This window comes from Hetaerina americana, unplaced genomic scaffold, assembly GCF_022747635.1.
Source record: "Hetaerina americana unplaced genomic scaffold, ioHetAmer1.1.p SCAF_3, whole genome shotgun sequence".
NCBI classification, from domain to species: domain Eukaryota; kingdom Metazoa; phylum Arthropoda; class Insecta; order Odonata; family Calopterygidae; genus Hetaerina; species Hetaerina americana.
In genome coordinates this window covers 6,990,738-7,014,524 of record NW_027286874.1, presented here as the reverse complement: position 1 = coordinate 7,014,524, position 23,787 = coordinate 6,990,738, and the positions used below count along the sequence as shown (strand labels likewise).

General features: G+C 36.4%; 2 protein-coding genes across 2 annotated transcripts; one reads left to right on the top strand and one right to left on the bottom strand.

Annotated features, from left to right (window-relative positions):
- The first annotated feature begins 335 nt into the window (after nt 1-335).
- On the top strand, nt 336-12,148 carry Gmd (GDP-mannose 4,6 dehydratase). The gene is made up of 7 exons (XM_071587661.1): nt 336-872; nt 2,108-2,350; nt 5,245-5,437; nt 8,289-8,521; nt 8,662-8,877; nt 9,333-9,401; nt 11,831-12,148. Exons 1-7 carry the CDS (start codon nt 768-770, stop codon nt 11,891-11,893), a joined length of 1,122 nt encoding a protein of 373 aa, XP_071443762.1. The 5' UTR covers nt 336-767; the 3' UTR covers nt 11,894-12,148.
- A 7,072-nt stretch (nt 12,149-19,220) lies between these two features.
- Samtor (S-adenosylmethionine sensor upstream of TORC1) lies at nt 19,221-21,226 on the bottom strand. The gene is made up of 2 exons (XM_071587778.1): nt 20,884-21,226; nt 19,221-20,806 (listed from the first exon to the last, which is right to left on the bottom strand). Exons 1-2 carry the CDS (start codon nt 21,013-21,015, stop codon nt 19,901-19,903), a joined length of 1,038 nt encoding a protein of 345 aa, XP_071443879.1. The 5' UTR covers nt 21,016-21,226; the 3' UTR covers nt 19,221-19,900.
- Between the last annotated feature and the right edge of the window lie 2,561 nt (nt 21,227-23,787).

The window sequence follows — 23,787 nt, the reverse complement described above, 5'->3', positions numbered from 1 at the left end:
ATGGTGAAAATCTTATCCCTATCCATGGATTAGGGAAGAAGGTTATTTTCACTGGGCGCTTTCTCCACTATTTTTGCGGGGTGACGAGGAGAAATTGTCTCGTTGCGGTGAAGAATTTTAATTCAGAAAGAAGGCTGCGACAGCATTACATTGTTTTAATTGAGTATTTTTATTTATAAGCAATCGCTCATTTGCTTTGAATTGCATAATAGCGGAGGATATTTGCATGCTATTTAATAAACATGACTAACGACTTGATTACAAAATTTTATGGTTTTGCTTCTGCGCTCTCGTATGTAAAAAATGAATACCTCAGAAGCGCAACGGCGAGTCTCCTTGTTCAATGTCTGTCTTTTTGGTGTTGGATATGTTTTAATGATTAAATGTAGTACTTAGATATTCTCAAAAATAATAACAGCTGCATTGGTAGTTTATAGATACTACCATGTTTGCAATGTCAGAAAGACATCCGGATTGGGAAGATGCTCTTAACATTCATAGGAACAAAATTGTGTAATTAAATCCTGACTTTCCTAAATATTGTGATTAATTCTTTGGAATTTGACTAATTCGACTGAGAGCGTTTTCTTTAGGAGCCTGCATAACGTATATGCAAATATTTGAATTTATGCCGGCATTTCCAAGAGAGTGATACTCTACCACACCCGTAATATAATCCTTATCGGTGCATAGATAACATTTCTGTACTTAATGAGGGATAAGGAAGTGTATTGTCGTCACTTGCTATCAACACTTTGTGGAAGCCGATGTTAAACTTATATCATCCACAGGAGTTAACCATGGCAGACAACGAAGCAACACCGAAAGGTTTTGCGCGAAAAGTAGCCCTAATTACTGGAATAACTGGCCAGGTATAAACTTTACGTTTAAGTTGTTCGACAAGTTAGTGCACTCGCTACTTAACAGTTATTATGCTGTTGTTCCTTTAAATCTAAACCTTAAATTATTTTTCGATGTGGTATGAATTTGATGACGTTTCACTGCATATCGTCCGTTTCGTGTGTTATTGAAAAGTTTAAGGTGGATTTTCGACTGAAGCAGCTCACTTTTACTGCATTTTCGCGGCCACTTATCTGTATAGAATGAAAGTTAAACTCGCATATTAAATATGCATGATTTTATTTGTCAGGAATTCTATCGAGGTTAATTATAGAAATATTTCACTCTTAACCAGAAGATTTTCTCATGCATCAATAAAATATAATTTCATTTTGCAGTTGGTTACTCATAGTTAAAATTCAAATTTTTACCCCTTAAATGGACTGTTGTCTTAAAAAAAAAGCCATCAATTAATTTCAAGAAGTTTCTGTTAACAGCTTTAAAAGACTTCATTCACCTAACCCACCTAAATTCAAAGGCCTATATTAGAAAGAGTTATTGTTGCAATACCCCATGGAGGCTTGATTAAATTCCCTTAATCCAATGATTGGCTTGCCCATTAAACATTTATGTCAGTGAATGCTACCTCGGATCGTGACAATGAAAATACTACGTGTGGACTTAACATCCATTAATACTACTCCAGTAATACTCTTGGATATGGGAGAGTAATCAAGTTTTAAGTGAACACCATATTTTACCATCAGTGATGATAAGGTGTAAAGAAACAGGTGAAGCACCGGAAGAAGATAAATTAGACAGAGCATAACTAATAAATAATAATATAAATATATGGGGATGGATGAATTGGTTTCCTGCTGATACTGGGGAGCATTTAGCCACATGAGGTGTTAAGAAATCTACTGGCAAATGTTATGCCCTCAATTCATCTAATTAACTGGATATATTTTCTGTAACTCTTCAGTTTACTGCTGTTTGATGGCTCATACGTGAAAGTAATAACTCTGGAAACAGTTTCACAGTAGAAAAATTATTGGAAAAATATGGGAAGATTTCATTTAACATTAAGATGCCAGTAAGCCCTTGGAAACAGTTTCCTGTTAAGGCCCATCTCATGCATTTTTGACTACTTGATAACCTTCATGTAATCTTTTGAGGACTAATTTGAGGAAATTCTCATTGTAATTCCTATTTTGTACTGCCGAAGTTTTTCTGTTATCAGAGTATTGTCTGAATAAATTTTCAGGATGGTTCCTATTTGGCTGAATTTCTTCTGGCAAAGGGATATGAAGTCCACGGAATCATCAGAAGAGCAAGCACATTCAACACTGGGAGAATTGAGCATTTGTATGCTGACCCAAAGTCACACCGCCAAGGCAAAATGAAATTGCATTATGGGGATATGACTGACAGCAGCTGTTTAGTGAAGATAATGAGTACCATCAAACCTTCAGAAGTGTACAACTTAGCTGCACAAAGTCATGTGAAGGTAATTTATGTAGCATAAAGTTAAGCATTAGAATTATTAGCCTTATGAAATTATATAAATAGAACCAATCACATTACTATTCACACACTGTGACCTTTACTTGTTGTTAACTGTTTTGAAAACAAGCATGAAAAAGAGCACTTATCAATACTAGAGCTGTTTAAACGTGCTTCGTGGGTGAATAATCTACGAAGCACTTGCAGCCACTTAACTGAATTTGGGTTGGCTTCCCACCCAGAGGGTGCGGGTTCAAATCCTGGTGGTGTTGAATATTTATCATAGGTATCTCGATCCCTACTTGAGGTGCTTTGTGGAGGGCACTTTGAGTGAGTACGCCATCCGTCGGATGGGATGTTAAGCTGCGGACCCCTTGGCACCTTTTGTAAAGAGTAGGCTAATGCCGACGCTGGGTTTCTCTCCACCCTTCATCCTTTCCTGTCCATCCCCTATGGCGCAAATGACTTCAGCTGTCAGTCGCCTCCCCTCAAAACTACTACTACTGCATTTGGGGAGGATGATAATGCAAAAAGAATTTGACTTACGTAATCTCTTAGTTTAGACAGTGGTTCAGTTTTGTGTTGAGGATTTGGAAAGAGCATGAATGGTGGATTTTCATGCAATTAGATAAAACATCATTATGATAATCCAGGTTGATTCAAAATGTTGTGTCATCTAAAGATAAAGGCCTGTCCCCCTAATACCATAAGATTTTTTGTTGACATTTCAGCAAGAATTTTTCAGGAGACCAGATTATAATTTGAAGTTATAATCTGGCCCCATGATCCACTAATTTGTAGTTAACTTTAAAATTATTGTACTGTTACAAAGAAATTTTATTTTATCTGTAGATCCAGAAAAATTGAGCTGGCATCATTGCAAATGAAAATGGGTTATTTTTCAACCATTTATTCATGTTAAAAGAATATGGATTCCATAACAAATAGATAATTTGTTTGTCCTTATTTAACTAATGCTAAATAATATGAGTAAATATTAATTTAAGGAGAATCATATCCTTGCCTTAAAGAGCGGTCTTTATTTCTGACCTTACAGTTGGTAGGGGACTAAAGTTCTGGGACAAGGAGTGGCTCTGAAGAGAAAGCTGTAGAACTCAGCAGGAGACATGGTTCAATCATAGGGAACTCCTGATTTAAACGCCACAGTAGGCATAGATTTAGGAACAGTGTGATTGATTTGCAAACTTTCGTGGAAGCAGATGAATATTCAGATAATGGTTTAGTACAAATGAAGTGTAGCATGAGGTCAAAAGAATGAAAGAGAGATAACAACTAAGGAAATGGAAGGTAGAAGCATTCCCCAAGATGAAAAGAAACTAGTGAGGTCACTAATTGAAAGGAATGTAGAATACAATCTGGATGTAATTTTTTGTTTTAGTAAATTTTATGAAGGCATTTCATAAATTGAATAGGGTAAAATTAATATAGGTATAGCAGGAAATAAGATTCAATTGGAGAGAGAGGAAGTTCATTCTCAACCTATATGTCTCAAACTGTTCATGTGCAAGTGGTGGATGGAGATTCGGGATGGCAGCGTTCAGGGACGTCAATTGTCATTTGTGCTGATTATCGAATATGTAGAGTCAATGTTAAAAATTGTAGTCCTGGAGATCTGAATGAAATTCAATGAGGAATCCATAAAATAAATTCCAAGGTACGTAAACTGTTGCAAATGCTCGAATTTTCACCCTCTTATTTAAGCCTTTGACTTTGCCTTCCTCCTTCTCGAGAACCGCTTCGCATCTTTTACATTGATCTTCATTATATGCCTATCACACTGATTTTATAATGCGATCAGCAATGACATTTGATACTTGATTACGTTGATACTCAATGGAGCAAATTACTTGCACAGTTCATCAAGTGGCATAATTAAAATTACCATGGATAACATGTTAAATCGATCGAATTGCGTGTGTTAACTGCTCAAGGTGAATTAAGATGTAAGATGATGAGTGATATTACATACCAACACTAGACAAAGGAAAAGATTTCTAGTTCTAGAAATATAGATTGAGGCAGATCATGCCAATGTACAAGGGAATTAAATTTCTTTGCAGCATTTGATGTATGAAAAACATGATTGGCAAACATGGATGGTCAGAAACCTCCAATATTCTAACCAATGGTTAATGTGAGTCACCCTTAATCCATCTTTCCTTGGAATAGAAAAATGTATTTATGCTTCACCAGAAGCAGGGAGTAAAACAGTACAAGGATATTGAGATGCAGTGGGCAAAACCGGTGTCTAGCCATGAGTAGTCGCAATAATCTGTTGAAATGTTACAAGGCTAGACATAATTGAGATGGAGCTAGGAAAATGGAGCATATACCATAAAATTCATAGTCTTTGTGGGTTCATATCCAAATTTCAATTATTATATTTTATATAGGTTTTGGCATTTGTTTTAGTTTAAATTTACATGATTAACATCTAACTTAATTACACCCATTTGAGATCTTCAATCCTTTTGTGTATGAACCCAGCTAAAATTTCTCTTCATCTAGATCTTAGGAATGAATGAACATAGATAGGAATTAATTTATCCTGAGTGTCAACCAACCACTACCTGCGAAACATTCTTCCAAGGTCATCCTAAAACAGACCAATTATGGAATGTTAAGCACCCCTGGAGTGTAAAGTGTGTTATCCAGTCTTTAGAGGCTGGAAATCATTGTGGCCACAGAACATGTATTATATGTTTGGAATATTTTGAAAAAACTTGAAATTATTTTTACAAGATAGTTTGAGGCATTTTCTTTACATGTAGGGGGCTGCTGATTATTAATGGCATAGTTCACTTCATTTTAACTACAGAGGGCTTGGAAATATTTATTCCTACATATTCCCTTGAACCTTCTAACTTTCCTTCACAGATATCATTTGACTTGAGTGAATACACTGCAGAAGTTGATGCCCTTGGGACTCTGCGTTTGCTGGATGCTATCAGAACTTGTGGCTTGGAAAAAGATGTTAAGTTTTACCAAGCATCAACATCAGAACTGTATGGAAAAGTTCATGAAATACCTCAGAAAGAAACCACCCCATTTTATCCTCGGTCTCCGTATGGTGGGTGTCATTTTTGCTCTTCTTAATATTTTGCTTTTGAATCTATGCAGATGGACATTGAATTTTACAAATATCAGTTCACTTCATAAAATACAGACTTTTCTTTGTGGATTAATTTGAAGATTTTAATCCTGTGTACTGCAATTAACAATAAATATTTTATATTAATTAATTATCTCTGAGAGCTATCAAGTTCTTACAAAAACTCCAGGGAGCGTGAAAGATTTTACATACGTTATAGAACTTCAGATGTACAGTGAAGACCTGAGTATAAGCTATAAATAATAATGCCAAAATAAATGCTTTTCCGCAATTCACATTTGTTGTAAACACCAAGTCTATTTGCATAATTGTATGATTACCATTCCCATCCCATTTGTTACAGTAATAGTTTTCTGCAACATATGTGCAATAAGGAAATTAATCATTTCTGCAGTTTACCTATATTTCCAATCACCATTTGAGGTAATTAAAAATTGGCACTTTTCCACATAATGAAATTTATTAATGCGACCGGATTCAGTGTAACTACATCATTGTCAGGTCAGGTCACCTGATGATGATGTAGTTACATTGAAACCAGTCGCATTAATAAATTTTATTTTGTGGAAAATATAATTTTTAATTTATTATGATAGTCCACCATATCACGCCTGAAACGTCTCTTTTTTTTTAACCATTTGAAGTCTTAACAGTGTTTCAACCCCCCCCCCCCAAAAAAAAACCTCAATCATCTTGCTGCATTGGAAACTTTGTATGTGTAGTAATAAAAAATGAGCTGTAACTAAATGTATAAATTAGTTATAATTACAACAATAAAATTACTTAAATGTTGTGATTCAATTCCCTGGAGAGTGCATTATATAAGTTTTACTTGGTGGATATATAGTCTGTCATGGAAAAGTTTTTACTGCTAAAAAACTAAGTTAATCAACCTGAAGGCTGTTTGATGGGCGAGGGTAGAGCTCTTTTCACACTGAGCCCTACGCAGTGTGAGACATGCACACATTCGGAATAGTTAGGGCCAGTTCCTTGGTTGGTGTCACATGTGTTATGTTTCAGTAAAATCCACAACCTACAAATGAAGTTACACAGCTTGAGTTAAGTTGTATACTACCTTGATCAAAAAGTTCCCGGAATAACCACCGTGTGGCGCTCCCATCGTTCCGATTTGAGTTCTGTTTTTTTTGTTGAATTGGTACATCTGTTGTTGATATTCCCTTTAAATCTTAGTGTCATAACTTGACATTTGCAAAAGTTACGTAGCCAAGAGTACATCTATCTCTGTGTGTGTTGGCGATTTTTTACAATTGCAGAAATGGATTTAAATTTGCAACAACGAACTTGTATTAAATTTTGCGTAAAAAACGGATTTAGTGGCGCACGGACGTTGGAAATGTTGGAAAAGTGTTTCGGCAACGATTCTCTAAAAAAAACGGTCGTTTACCAGTGGCACGAGCGGTTCAGAAGTGGTCGTGAGTCAATCGAAGATGATGAACGCAGTGGCAGACCATCGACATCGAAAGTCGGTGAAAAAATTGATAAAGTAAAAGAAATGTTGGTCAATAACCGCAAATTAACCATCAGAGAAATAGCGGAGGACTTGAACATTGCCTATGGATCCGCCCAAGACATTGTGGTTAATGATTTGGGTTTCCGTCGTGTAGCAGCAAAGTTGGTGCCAAAAGACCTCAATTTCATGCAAAAAAGAGACCGTGTTGACGTCGCAAAAGACATGATTTGCGAGGCTGAATCCGATCCCACATTCATCAAAAGGATCATTACTGGAGACGAGACGTGGGTTTATGAGTACGACACACAATCCAGACATCAGGCAAGTGAATGGCGTTCACCAAATGAGCCGAGACCAAAAAAACCACGTCGTTTTCAGTCAAAAAAGAAGGCAATGCTGACGGTTTTCATGGATTACAACGGTGTAGTGCATCATGAATTTTTGCCAGAAGGCCAGACAGTAAACAAAGAGTATTATTTGGGCGTTATGAGACGTTTGCGTGAAGCAATTCGCCGAAAGAGACCAGAAATGTGGGCAGAAAACTCGTGGATTTTGCACCATGATAACGCACCGTCGCACAGTGCTATCATTATTCGTAATTTTTTGACGAAAAATGCAACAAATACCATCCAACAGCCACCGAATTCACCTGATTTGGCTCCCTGTGACTTCTTTCTGTTCAATCGAGTTAAAAAACCATTACGGGGAACGCGTTTTAGCAGCCGAGAGGAAGTAATGGAAAAATCGCAGGAAGCACTGATGGACATACCGAAAACCGAATATAAAAAATGTTTCGAGGATTGGATCAAGCGCTGGCATAAGTGTGTTGCAGTCGATGGGGATTACTTTGAAGGGGACAATATAGATTTAGATGAATAAACTTGTATTTTTAATTTTCTGAATAAATTCCGGGAAATTTTTGATCAAGGTAGTATGTCCAAAGAATCCTCCCTGATGTTAAATGAAGCTCCCTGACTAATAGCCAGGTTCTCTATCCCATGGAATACTACTCTACTTGTTTACCAGAAAAAAGTAGAAATGACAAACTTTGTTGGAAAGATACTTGTTTATGCGATGTTATATGACTTCTTTTTCAAATATCATTGTTCAAGAAGGAATTGACAATTGAAGAAAAGTTTATATGTATTTGGTGTGTATAATCTAAATATATAAATAATATAATCCCCAAGGGAACAAACTGAAATTAATTGTCATGATTTTTGTGCGTAATGCTGAAGGCCATGTATTTATCATGTTGTCCCTTCAACTTCTACTAGATTCTTTTCCCTACTTGGGTAGACATTTTATTTGAAGATTTTAATATTCTTACATTTTTAGCTTGTGCCAAGCTCTATGGATTCTGGATTGTCGTCAATTACAGAGAAGCCTACAACATGTTTGCATGCAATGGGATTCTTTTCAATCATGAAAGCCCAAGACGAGGGGAGAACTTTGTCACGAGGAAAATCACAAGATCGGTGGCTAAAATTTACCTCGGTCAAATGGAGTGCGTTGAGCTTGGGAACTTGGATTCTAAACGAGATTGGGGTCATGCTCGGGATTATGTTGAAGTAAGACTAAATTGTAGATATTTGATATTTTTGAGCCAGTCAATCATTTTGGCTCTGAAGCCATTTTTATGATTTAACCACAGTTCATTCAGCTGCAAATTTCAGTTTTTCATGCATCCTTCATTGTTGTTTGTGTATAGGCAATGTGGTTAATGCTTCAGCAAGATAAACCAGAAGACTTTGTGATAGCTACTGGTGAAACACACAGTGTGAGGGAATTTGTGGAAGCTGCCTTCCACCATATTGGTCGTGAAATTGAGTGGCAGGGCCATGGGGTAGATGAGGTTGGCATTGAGAAGGACACACGAATCGTCCGGGTCAAGGTCAACGAGAAGTACTTCAGACCTACCGAAGTGGTGAGTTCTTTTCAGTCAAACTTCTTAAGAGTCATTACAACCATAACCTTTTTTATTTGATTCTTTGATTATTTTTTTAATAATACATGTTTCGTTCTGGTTTCAATAATTCTTTTTACCATACTAATAGCTATAACCTTACTAAATTTTTCTTCAAATTCTTGTAACCTATATTTTAGCCTATGATACTTGGATGGATATTGTTGAGGAGGGATCATGTTTATTAAAATTCCAGCCATAGTTATATTCTTGGTCAGATAATATTTTCCCAGGATTCCCTTGCATTTCCTGGTCTTGTCTGGCCACTTGATACCCTGACTGTTTAATACTTAAAGGCATTCTAAATATATCATTCACTGATCTTATTTTTGTACACAACTATATTCGACTTATATTCGTTTTTATTTTCATGCATTTGCATATTTTATTTCATGTATTTAATGCTTCATTTTTAGGATCTACTGCAAGGGGATCCGACAAAAGCAAGGGAAAAATTTGGCTGGGAGCCAAAAGTTTCATTTGAGGTAAATCTTTTAATAGCATTATATAAGATAATTGCAAAAACCAAATATTTATGGCCATAATTAAGAAATCACATGGGTGCATGCATATTTACATAAATAGACTTGAATTTAAATTTTAAGTAAGCTAAATGGACCAGAAGTTAATTCATATTTGATTGTATAATGTCATCATTCATGTTAATTTACAATTGCTTCCATAGCAAGCAACTCTGTCATGTTTTAATCCTGTGTAGCAAGGTCAGTAATGAGATGCCCAAGTTTGACTTCAAGTCTATATTCAGTTTGTCTTTGGAAAGATGAGTACCCACACCTGTTTTCAACTAAAAGTCTGAGTTACAAATAAGTACGTAATGATAAAAATAACCCCCAAATCTGTGGTTTAGAATATGCATCCTTTACTATGGCACTGACCATACCTATTATTTATGAAGTAAAATATAGAAAGACAATATGTGACCAATGATCATACTATAAGCTAAAAAAAGGTTGCTTGTGCAGTATTGTAACTTTTTATAATTACATGCTGTTATTTAAACCAAAATTTTTGTTGACAATTTTGACTATCAGCTGCATATCAATGCAACAATTTCAGAGTGTAAAAATCATTCGCCTAGACTGGGATTCAAACCCAGATCCCTCAATATCCGGTCGAGTGCTTTAGCCACTTAAGCTATCGAGGCATCCTCCTAAACTCTGAAATTTTGGGGCTTTTAAAGGAACAAGATGTTGTGACGAAATACCGTACACACAAAGTCACAGGCATTCGTAGTCGTGCACAACGTGCCACAGTCCACGAGGTTAAAGCCAACTTTTGAACAGTTAGGCTGTTTTTACCTTGACAAATTCCAAAGAAACTGCGGGAGATGCCGCAACAGTCACTTTTAACGGAGTCATCCGCTAATGTGCATTTCAATGCAACAATTTCAAAGTGTAAAAATCATTCACCTCAACCAGGATTCAAACTGGGATCTGGGTTCGAATCCCAGTCAAGGGGAATGATCTTTACGCTATGAAATAGTTGCATTGAAATGCAATTAAGCGGATGACTCCGTTAAAAGTTACTGCTGCGGCATCTCCCGCAGTTTCTTTGGAATTTATCAGTTGCATAGTTTATACAACATAGCCAGGTTTTCATCTCACATGAATTTGATGTTTTTCATGCAGCAGTAGGTGGGGTATCAATGAAAAAAATGATGTCCTCTTAATTCACATTAAAAGGTGCATGCAGTCATTGTTTTTGAATAATTATATTGTGATGTTAAAATAGTCTCTGTGGAATTATTTTAGGATTCTTTGCTTTTCAGAGTTATTTTTTAATTTCTTGTTTCATTTGCACATGGTATAACCCACCTATTAGTTTTCTTGAACATGTATTGGTCGACACAAAGGTCTTGCATATGAGTACAAAAACTTTAATGAATCAAGGGAACTTCATGAGAGGGACTAAGTGTGAGGCTAAGCCATAAATTCCCTCATGACTTTTGGAGACCTGGAATTAGACACGACTTGTTTTGAAATCAGAAATTATTGCATGATTTTATTCCTCAATCATTGCATCTTATTGATAAAATGTTAATTAGCCTCTTTAGTGTTATTTCATCTAGTGAAGATATCATGCTATATTTTCTGATACACATTTTTCATTGTTAATTCAGCTAATATCTAATTTTCATCGCTTTCATACCTATAATGTCATACGCGCATTGCACATATATTCAAGACCTCAATGGAAACACATAACAGCATTAAAATGTACTGTACAGTTATCAACCTTATTTTATGTCATGCTTAGTTTTAGAGACCTCACTTATTATACCAGTGTAGATTTCATAATATTTCAACTTTACTCTCAGAATATACTCTCGTTTTATTATAGAATATCCTATGTGAAGCTGATAAAGTTTCTGATATTTCATGGAAGGAGAGAGATTAATCATATAGATAAGTAAGATATTTTAAATATGGGAAATGCACTTGCAAAATATATGGAAACTTTCTAATGTCAGCTTTTTTTAAAATTGTGATGAAACTAGAAAATCTTGTGTTTTGTTCACTTAGCAAATACATAACTATTCTTAATCTTCACCAAATCATATTTAAGACCTTTTTCATGGATTTCCCCCCCCATCCCAAATAGAGGAATCTGAAGCATGTCTCATAGCATGATATATCATTGTTACACTAATCACAACACATATGGTAACCAAAAAAATTAGCTAGGGTGCCGGCAGCATCAGCAGTTGTAATAACAGAAGAATATTCAAGAGAAATTAAAAAAGTAACACCCTATTTACAAATGTGGTTAGGAGTTAAGGACTCAAGTAACAAATTTCCTTTCAATTCAATATTTTCCACACTTTTGTGTCCTAGTTTTAGTACACATATTATAATTTCAGTATTATTATGCATGAATGAATTTTTTTTTCAAGGGACTGGTAAAGGACATGATGGAATCTGATCTGGAACTAATGAAGAAGAACCCTTCAGCATGATTTATTAATGCATTAGGACATATTTCCCTGTACCTTATTGTTTTGCAATGATAAACGTATGCCAAAGGTGAAACGCATTTATAAAGCCAGATGTTCCTCACGACATTTGTACACCAAAGTTTTATTGTAAGGCACTGCTTTTTATGTTTTAATACAACTGTTGCTGCAGTTGTTTTTATGTATGCTTTTATAATGAAGTTTTGTCTCGGGTGATGTTTCAACTAAATCTGTATCTTTTTATTGAAATAATTAAATGTTGACTTATTATATAATTCAATCATTTACGGCAACCATATTTCCACCAAGTTACTCGCTTAGCAGTGGGTTAAAAGTAACTTTGAAGCTTGGGGAAAAAAGGGATAAAATAAAGGATTCACCTATATGCTAAGTATAAAGATATTTCTACGATGAATATTTTCTCATTTCCCCAAATATTTATTTTGAACGGTAAATCTTAAGTATTTTCCTTGACAACTAATGTTATCAGTACATGTTTACAAATTTTTTATTTTCTTTCTACCAAATTTCAAGTCATACCAAGCAAAGACTTTGACTGAATAAGTGATGTTTCAAAGAAAAAATAATTTAAATTATGTCATTAAAAAATAATAATTTTCCATGACTTTTAAAGAACTTTCTCTCTATTTAAAAATGCCTATCCTTGGTTCTTGACACGATAAAAGGTACCTAGTTGAGATGCAAGAGAAGTGGAATTTGTGTGATGCTTTCTGCACAGAAATATTCTTATATGCAAGACTAATGGAATATACAAGTTAAAATTGGTTTCAAACATGCATAAAAATTATTTTGAAGGAATATGTTGATTCCTGTGTAAAATGAAAATGTCAAAATTCATGCCAGTGTTTACTAGCTCTGACATAATCTAAAAATCAATTCAGGAAAAAGGCTGGTGGTTTACATGTGATTTTCTGCAGCAATATGGATACGCAAGTCCCTATACCTATATGATCTTATCAATTTGTGGGAGCCAACAAATTGTTTTCCCATCCCCATAGTCACCATGCAATAGTGTGTTGATAATTCGATGCCCTGTTGTTAGATGGATGGATGTGTCTCTGCAAGAGGCATTCCCACTCATCCTAAACAATTCCATCCCCTTCCAATTGCAATTGTAGCACCAAAATATGTAAAATCCACAAGAAATATTTCTCCTAATACACTACCCATGTAAATTACTGCGTATACCATTAAATTCACTAAGATTTCTCAATGCCAAATCTTCTAAATCATTGACCAAGGTTATTGTAATGTGAGGGATTGACAGAATAGGTAATTTGCGTAAATTGTCTCATTCTTTGAAAAACAATGCTCATACTGTAGACATGATATGGTAGTAGTTAAAGTCTACACTGAGATTACCTGCCCAAAATATTTGGGAAAAGGGCAGATCAGGGACCCTGATTAGCTAGCTCTATAGGAAGGAAGAGGGTTGGGGGGCACATACATTGTATACAAGTACTGCTGGTATCTGCTCATATCATTGCTAGTAACAATATTCATGTTGATTCCATATCCGTACCGTGTGTGCCATGTACCATTATTCTACAGATGTTAATGCAGCTAAACTAGTTGAATAATAACTATATTTTCTGTGAAAAACAAAGTCTATATTGCATTACTTTCTTTTCATGAAGAAAAGACTATGCAGTTGGTTAAAGGAAAGAAACTAAGATTGAGTATCACAGAGATGAATGGCACCCTAAGTGAGAATTAGGTAATGAATAATAAAATGGAATTAATAACCTGATAAATAAATTGTTGATCAAAAAAATGCAGCCAGTTGCCAGTTTGCTCCCAGCAGTTGAGAGGAAACAGGTGCCTCTGCATGAAATGCATTTTTGGATTTTGTAACACGGTGCGATGGAGCGTTCGCTTGATTAGCAATAGGCCATCAAGTTTTGTATGCAGCTTGGAAAGAATACCACCAAAACCTTTCAAATGCTTCAAGAGGCCTTTGACGACAACTGCATTTCAAGGTCACAGTCCAGGAGGTGGCACAAGGTGTTCAAGGAGGGCCAGAAGGAGGTTGCCGACGAGCCCCATTCTGGGGGCCCAATAACAGTAGAACTGACAAATACGTGAATTGTGAGTGCCAAGTTTTGAAGTAGCACCCTTATGCATCCACACACCGCTGCCATTGGGTTTTTCATGCCTCGTATGCCTTCTGTAAGGTGGTGCCTGTAATGCTTCTAAGCTGCCTCATCAAGGCCACCCCACGTGTAATGCTTCCACCAAGCTGTGGTGATGTCTTTTCAGCTCAAATTTGAGGTGGGGGAAGAGGAAGATGTCTGGTATGGCAGTCTGAAAATTTGGATCCTCACTCACATGGTCAAGAAGCTCTAGGCAACTCCTCTTGGGAGTGTCCTTTTGTTCATTTGAGGGCACTCGTGGCACCTACTTCCCACACACCTTTTCCATCACAAGTCAATGGCCATCACTTTAAGGGATGACAAGTTCATCAGAAACCATTCGAATATTTAATCTAAAATCCCTGTCCAACAAATCCTTCACTCTTGCAAGATTTTCAACACTTTTTGAGGTCAAAGGGCATCCTGCATGTTTGGTGTCTACAGCATCTTCTCTACCCTCCAAAACAACTTGTGCTACTCAAAAACACCCGATCTACTGATAGCATTATCACCAAAAGCTGTCTTAAGCATGTCATTAGTCTTTTTCTCGGTTTCGCCCAGTTAATTGTAAAATTTGATGTTGTATTGCAATTCCAATACCTGGGTCATGAGAGAGTGTGACAAGGTCACGTTATAGAAGTTTTGCGAATGAACGATCCGCACTCCGCAAAGGCTGGGAGTGAACTGCCTCCAGCCTCGGTGCCTTTCCTGAGACTCCCCTCCCTTGAACCCAGCTAGAGAAACTGCCGCCCATCTATCAAGGAAAAAATAAGTCATACTACTTTTGGGACAGTTGTTGTAAATTAAAACTATGCCAAAATTCACATGCTGATAATTGGAGATTTTAATCCCATGCCAGGGGTCATACCATGCAGGAAAGGCACACAACACTAGCAAACCCTGCAGTTTATTTCCTCAGCAGAGACAACTACAAGATTAAAAAACAAGAATTTTTTAAGTGATTTTTCAGGGCGTTTTGGAGAGACTGTAGAGGAACCAGCACTAATGATAAACAGACAAAAAATGGAATGACACAAATAAAACTGGCGATTAATCGTGAAAAGTGATTATGCCTATTATGGCCATGGGATTATCCTTTTGGGCATGCTGATAGAGATAAACTAATGCAAAACATGTCCAGAGTGCCATTTTCCCCTATTTTTAATATTTATAAGGCTATAAGAGTTCACGAGAACTCGTTGAAATTCAGTTAGATTGATGGTCAGCATATTTCCTGATCAGTGAGGAAAACTTCCAATCACATTAATTATGACCACTTCCACTGCATCAAGTTACTTTTCATGGCCAAACCTACTTCTTATTTGCATAGTCATTACCTATCTAAGATTTCACTAGAGGGGCAACAGTAAAGGTAAACTTTTGAGTGGAAAGTTTTACTGAAAGATCTACCAAAGTCGTCAGATTTTTCCATAAGTATTTTCAACTTCCATTTCACCACTTAACAAGAACTTTTATCCTAATCATTAGCTCATACATTTTTTTCAAAATTAGGGTAGAAGGGGTACATATAGTAGTGTCTACAAGGGTGGTTTAACTTTAAGGTGTTCGGCTGCATAATTTACTAGATTATTTTATTTGGTAGTCTACTGTTTTAAGGTATGTTTTTGAATGCACACTATTACATTTCCTGACAAAACAAAAACCTGAGACCCCACTGTATAAAAAACTTCAATTCTGCATACCATCTATTTGCCTTCATTCTACCCGACACCTTATCTTTTTTATATCCTTACTTGCCTGCCTAGCTTCTCCCCACTATCATTATCATGAACATCCTATTCTCAAAAAAAATCTCTGAATTCATATTTCCTGCCTCCTTTTGATTTATCCCAACAATCCCCTCTCCCCTTTCACCATGCCAAGCACTTCCTTGTTTGTTCTCCTTATTGTCTATTTGTTGGTCCTCATAGTGGCAAGGTCCTCGCCTGCCAACCTAGAGGTCACAGGTTCAATTCTTGCCTAAGTGGGTATTCCTTTATCTAGGGCATGGGTGTATTGTAATTGTTTTCAATATCATTTGCAGGAGTTGAATGGAAGAAGGAACTATGAAATCTCAATCTTGCCCCAAAAAGTTGTTAAATAAATAAATAAATTTCACCTTTTCCATAGTTCTCCACACCCACATTTCAAAAGCCTTTTGTCTTGTTTCAACTGCCATGTTTCCACGCCATACAAATCTACGCTCTATTTCATGGTTTTAAATAGCCATTTCTTAACATCCTGACTTGGATATCAGAGATTACTGGAGAGACAGTACTAGAGTACTATGCAGCGAAGGGTAAGAGAGTCAGCAAGGAGAGATTATAATACTACAAAAATCAAAACAAAAAAACTAGGTAGCAGCATTATAGACATAGAGCAATACACTAATAGAATATTATTGGTAAATGAAGAAGTGGTACCAATGAACTTGGTCATTATTCAGGGGTGCATGCCACCAGGCAATCATAGGGAGGAAGAAGTTAGGGGCATATGATTAGTTAGAGGATATAATCACAGGTGTTATTGGAGGGAACCACTTAATAGTTATGGGGGATTGTAACGTGATGGTAGGCAAAGAAATAAATGGCAGTCAGATAGGGAATTATTGTTTAGGAACATGGAATGACTGTGGGGAGAAAGCAATTGAGTTCTGCAGGAAATGGGTTAAGCATCACTAACACTTGTCAGGTGACTGAGAAAGGTATCAGTTAGTTTATATGATGGTTAGTCAGAGAATTAGGAACAGCATAATCAATCTCTGTTACTGTGGGTGGATCCAGACTCTGATCACAATTTAGTAATTATGAAGTGTAGCATCCTATTCAAAAGGATAAGGTAGGGGAGGCAGTTCAGAAATGAAAAGCAGAAACATTAACTGGATTGACGAGGATGGAGTATCATTAGGCTGTACAGAAAATCATGAGAGAGGGATAGGAGCTGGGTAATTTTGAGGAAAATAGATGGGAAATGGGAAGCATCTGGGGGTGAATAGGTTGGGGAAGCAGTGGCGGAGGGATTGTGAGGTGCATGGAGACAGCTGTTTTAAGTACACATTCTTCCATCCCTCTTGAACATTCTCTGGTTCAAATAATAATTTTCCCAACTTATCCCAGTCCTCACTTTCAAGCCTGGACCTAAGCTATCCTCATCTATGCCATATTCTCTTCCTAAGCCTGCTGGCCTCATATCCCTACCCTTTGAGATCCTATTTATGTCTTCCATCTTGCTTGAATCTACCCTGGCTTAAATAATATTTTTACTGACTCATCTTTGTTTGCTAAAGTTTTTCCTTACTTACCATCAGTGCTTTCACCTTCCTGTGCAGCTCACCAATTTCACCATAAACTTTCCATATTCTTGCAATGCATTTTCCACCATTCTTATTTTTCTGAATTTGTTTCATGCATCTGATTATTATTTAACTCTTAATACTTTTTTCAACCTCAACTCTTTTGTTTATATTCTTCCATTCCCTTCTCTCATCTATCTTTCTAATCACCTCATCCTTAATCCATTGTTTCCTGGTCCTTTTCCAATTTACCATAGCTTCTTTTGCAGCTTTCAATATCCCCTTTTTGATGTGCTCCCATTTTTCCTCTAGAGTATTCAGCCCCCTTTACTCACTCATGATATTCTCTACAGCCTGTTGATACTCCCTTCCTAGTCAATCTGATTAGGGCTTCTATGTTCCATTTCCTAAACCTCCTTCCCTGTTTTATCTTTTTGAATGAGACACTAAACTTCATAATTACTAAACCGTGATCTGAGCTTGCATTCACTCACAGGAAACTGAAAATTGATGAAACTCTTCCTAAATCTGAGCCTAACCATAACATATAAAAGCTGATGCCTTCCTGAATTCCTCAGCATTTTCCACTAGTACCTATGCCTTTAGCGGTGCCTAAACCAAATGTTGGTGATAATTAACCCATTCCTTCTCAACTCTATTGCTTCCTCCCCATGGTCATGCCTAAACCATAGTCGCTAACCTCACAACCATCTCTCCCCCAAAGTTGTGTTCGAATCCTCCACTATAAATATTTCCTCCGGGAACACCCGCAATTATATCCATAAACTAACATACACCCGATCTATCCCTCCTCTATGTTTGCCGGTGGCATGCAGACTTGAACAATGGCCAAGTTCGTTGATGCAGCTTTTACTTCTAATATTATCTATCAGTTACTTTTTCTATGCTTACCACGCTTCTTCCCATCTTTTTGTTTAGTATTCCTGCCACCCCTTGCTACCTTCCTTCCCCTACACTATATACTACTCTACAACTATCATTCCAGGAATCTGCACTGTCCTTCAATCTCACCTCACACAGCCCTTATACATCAACATATATGCATTTCCTCCCTCCATCTTCCCTTTATATTCTCTAATTTTCCTGTTCTCAACATCGTCCTAACCTTCCAAGTCCCCATTGTAACTATTTCAGCCCTTTTTTGCATCTTCTGTGCTGCTAATGTAACTTTTGCTAACCAAGGATTTGTGAGATGACAACCGTGGAAGAATAGCCTCTCCCACTCCTGGACACAATATAAGGATGATAGGGGTGAGTGCCATAATTGCCAAGGCTCATTTCCATTATTATAGGGTTTTCATCACAAATCTGGTGAGAATTCTGCAAAAAATAGCCTATAGTATACATATATTTGAAACCACTACAATACAAATATCATAGTTAAGCAGTAGTGACATCAGTATGTCGTCTGCATCACGGAAGTCCCAAATATCCATATAATATTGCCTTTTTAAGGTTATTTTTGTAAGAAAGACTTTCAGATCTACCTGAATAATTTCATGAATGCTGACGGCTTATGTTATAACTGAAAGGTGGCAGAGAGATACAACTAATCTGAATTGACAAGGATAACCAATAAAAAAACCATAACCTGAATACATGGATCAATAATCAGTGAAGACTGACAACCTTAACAAGAAGGTAACCAAAATCAAGGAAATAGGTGTTGTGGATTGCAGCTAGAAAAGTTACAGAAAATCGAAGGCACCAGTAGGACCAAAGACATGGATTTGACAAGAGTGAAAAAGTGGGTAGTGATAACAAGCACAGGACTGATAGGTGATGAGGAAGGAAATGATCATATTGCATTGAACTGAGTCTCGTGAAGAAGCTATGCTTATAAATGACAAAAAAAATGTTTGGTTTCATAAAAATTTTTTATCTCACTGGTCATCGATATATTCTTCCGAACATGACATGTCACAAAGTTGAGCCTGTTATGAAGTTGTAAATTGTTTTTGGCTCTCATGAAGTTTCCTAAAAGTCTAATTTTTTAGAATATTAATGCCATTGAGAGGGTTGAAAATCATGCAAATGAGCGTTTCTGCACATGCTCCAGTTTTGAAAACAACAGGAAAATAATTGGTGGATAAGGTACCTAGATTTGTAAGATTATGAATTACGCCCAAGCTAGTATCCCTCCATACTGTATAGGCTGCATTCATTTTGTAAAATTACATAAGTTTAAAGTACAGGGTGCAGCAACATAACTTGCTTTTTAAAGGGGTTTTGCTTTATAAAAAAATAAGTTATGTTGCCGCACTCTGACAAAAAGGGCCATTACTAAATAAGGCATGGAGCAGAATAAAGTGACAACCACACAATGACTTGTGTTCTTGCTACTATTAGAGAAAGACAAAAAAACTGACACTTATTCCAAATATTTGGGACCAAGTAGTTGTACCTTCCCATTCAAATTTCACTTCCTCCTCATTAGTGATCCTAGTCCCCATATCCTGTGACAGAGATATGTCAGTTTTTCATCCATGTAATAAAATTCCCAAATGACTTGCTTTCCGTCTTCCATTACGGAAAATTTAATGCTCAATATTCCATCGGCAGTTCAGAAAAAAAATTAACATCCACAGTGTCCGAACAGTATTTACTTTCTGGGGGAGCACATTCGGTGTTGTCAGTTCTTACACTAGAGTCTTGCGGAATTACAATCATGTCGGTCGGCAAAACTTTGGCGTACCTTTTGAATCGCTCCACCAAGTTCCTTTTCAAAATTGGGTACGGACATTTACGAAAAGCCATACAATGTAAATGTGTTAACTTTTGATAGGCAATTCGCACAAAACCTATGGTTCCTAAAGCGATTCGCCAACTTCTCATTAACGGGGCATTGGCAGAAGCATGTTTTGAATCTGGCGTTATTATAAAGAGAAGACCACCAGGTTTGAGCAAGTCAAAGGCCTTGTTACAGCACTCATAGCGAAGTTGTGGCGAGGGAAGGTATTCCAAGAACAATGAAAAATTGACAACATCGAATAACCCCGCTGGCAGTTCCCACTGCTTAGTCTGAGAATGCGAAAAGTTATAACTTCCACATCTCAAATCGTCAACGCCTTTAATATTTTCTTTAACAACCAATTCTAGAAAATCACACTGGAACACATCGCTTGTGGCTGGGGCCAAGTCAATGGCTATGGTGTTAAAAATGGGAAACAACTTGAATGGATTGTAACAACTACCAACGTCAAGCAACAATAACGGGTTTTCAAATTTTATTTCAGAATCAACCGCAGAATTTGAAGGAATTCCCTTACTTTGTTCGTCTTCTATTCTACTGATTTTCACTAAGTCCTGATCTGTGATATTTTTCATGCCGTTTCCAAGAAAATACCACTGGCACTGTTTAACTATCCACTCAATGCGACTGTTAACGTTAGATTCAGGATTACTCTCCCAGTACTTAGTGGCAAGCTTATGCATTGCTGCCGCATATTCCTGAAAATAACGAACATAATTAGGTGACACGTTATTGCACAAAATGGCTATGACATTTAGGAGAATATTATGCATACTTCTAAGACTTCTTTTTTATCGCAATGCTCAAGCCATGCTTGTTTCCAACCAAGATTGCGCGAGCTACAGCGAAGGTTTTCATGTACACTTTTAATAAAGTGGGACAGTTGAAGATGTTCCTTTCCAGCCATGGTTTTCACGAATGTGAAAGATATTTAATGTGAAGATAACCACCATAGGGACATGCTACTCCATATCAACGATAATGAACAATTTTGGCAGCATGATGAGAGTTCGTCAAAGATTTACTTCTCCATTAAACAAAAAATTCGCATGATGTAAGATAATCTGTTTCAAGACATCACCATTCGATGACAAGCAGCATGTCTCTATTTTGAATGTTCAAACGTATACTCGCGTGTCACTTTTCTAAGCTGTACCACCAGAAGCGCCTACACTTGGCAGAAAGTGAAGCGATAATAAAAAGGCGGCGATTCGTATCGCCTCTCCGAGGATGTTTTCCAAGTTTATTAAGCAAACATCATAATACTAAAAGTTACGTAGATAATATTTTGCCTCTTAGGTTGATTATAAGAGAAATATTTTGGCAAAAATGTATTTAATTGCTCTGGATCAATAATTTATTTATTTAATTAACAAATTGTACGAACCAAATATCGTGACTTGAATGAGGTACAAATTCGTATTCATTTACAAGTAGGAGTACACATTATTCGGCCATGAAAGGTTAAAGTTATATTTTGTCTATAGTATCACACATTTTAGGGCCGCATAGATAAAACATGAAAAGATGGAATTTAAAAAATGTTATCCAATAATATTAGTAGCCAAGTAAATTTTTGACCGTAAAATAATCTCAATCTATATGAAATACATTCTGATGAAAATTAATGATATTGTGAGTTTAATTATTAAAGAATGAGGCCAACAATACGGTCATATTTTATATGGCGTGAAACACGACATAAGAACGATTTTTAAAACAATAATCTACCTGGTTATGGAATTTCATAGGCATATATTAATTATACATCAGATTTATAAATGCTACCAAGCACCTGGGTAACTGTGCGAGTTGATCACACTATTACTAAATTCATGCCTAACCATAATATTAGATATCTCTGCATATTGCACATGCATGCCCATGTCTATGGTGGTGTTAAACACAGGTCTTAGTTTTAGTTAAGCTATTTCTTTGGCAAATTCTATAGTTTTCTCCTTGCAACTTTGCTTTCCCCTAAATCATAATTTCCTACTTCAATACCGTTAATTTCATAGCCTATTAATTACTACATTCCAATCCCCCATCACTACCAACTTTTTTTTCATGGTACATGCATTCTCATTTTGTCATAAAAAATCGCATGAGTCAATATTTATTAACTCTTATGTTTGCCCTAAGTCAAAAATTTTGAAGCCTTTCATCAAAATGGAAACTCTAGGCAGAGTCTCTAAATTAAAAAAAGCCTTTGAAGACAGAACCATTTACAATTTCCACTGCCATAACCACCACAGGAGGGATCCACCAAGGATGACAAGCATTGTGCATGATGATAGATGTACTTCATACCCAAGGCCACTCTATAGGAACTGAATTAGACATAAAACTTTTCTAAATGTTAATATATTGAGGCAATTTAATTCTTTGAAAGACATGGGGGAAGGATGAGGGAGGAGAGGCAACATTGTAAAGAGTAGAAGTCCAATTAAAAGGGCAAATATGAGTGGATTTTGTTGACCCTGTCCTGTATTTACCTATTAAGGTCCTATCCTCTATCTCTCCAATATCTGAATAAATGGCTCAGGTAATTATAATATTTGCACAGTGTCTCTTTAGGTGTAAAGAAATTTAGCACCCATAGAGGAGAGAACCCTGCAATGAGATAGATTAAGGTAAACAGTGGCCTAGAGGGAGTAAATCCTTCAAATATAAACAGATGTTGATCATTATTTTTTTAAGCACTGATAACTGCAACCACTACGGAAATATATATAAAATCTCCATATGCAGAACAGCTATTAAATTCTTTTGAGAAAAAAATTGAGTCAGCCAGAAGAAGAATTAAACTGAGCCAATAGGTTATCAGGAAGAGGATGACAAACAGACTAAGGTGAAAAATCCTAACAGTGTGTTTGCAGATAGCCCCATCTCTTCTTCCATCAGTTCAATTCCATTCTGACATTTGAGAGATGCCAGGAAGCATAAAAAAGTCGAAAGGTGGGTTCATATCTCCAAAAATATTTGATGGGCAACATTTTTAATTTCATTTAAGTAAAATTTTTGAAATAAGTTAAATTATTGGATGGCTAGTTAAAGTTTACTCTTTGCACGGATAAGATGTTTCATATTCACAGTAAATCATTAATATCTCACCATGGTTCTTATGGGATTGGTATTTTCACAACTATTTATTAATTATGCAATGTAAATTTTAAATTTTACCTGAAAGAAAATCTCTGTCTCAAAGAAAAGTTCAATGGGATATCTAATTGGACATGGGTAAGGAAATCTCACATTTTTCGACCTATTCAGGGATCACAAGAAGATTCAGGCAATAAACATCAATGGTAATCTCATAACACAGAGGAAGATATTCAACACCAGATGAAACATAAGGTTAAGGTTTAACTTTGTGGAATTCCTTCATTACCTCACCATCATGTGCATCAGCACCTGATGATGATGCACAGCATCGAAACCATGGTCGCGAAGTATTAAATCTTTTTGTGGAAGTGCAAAGTTTCTTTTTTACCCTCACCAGATAAAACAGATTCAAGGATAACATGAGGATATGGAAGGATTTAAAGTAAGCCAAGATGAAGTTAAAATGTTTCTAGCATCTTGACTGACATGGTCTAGGGTGGTCATATTTTGATCTGATAAAATAAGGACATAAGACCCTGAAAATTGAATTTTTCCTGAAATGGCAGCTAAAAGG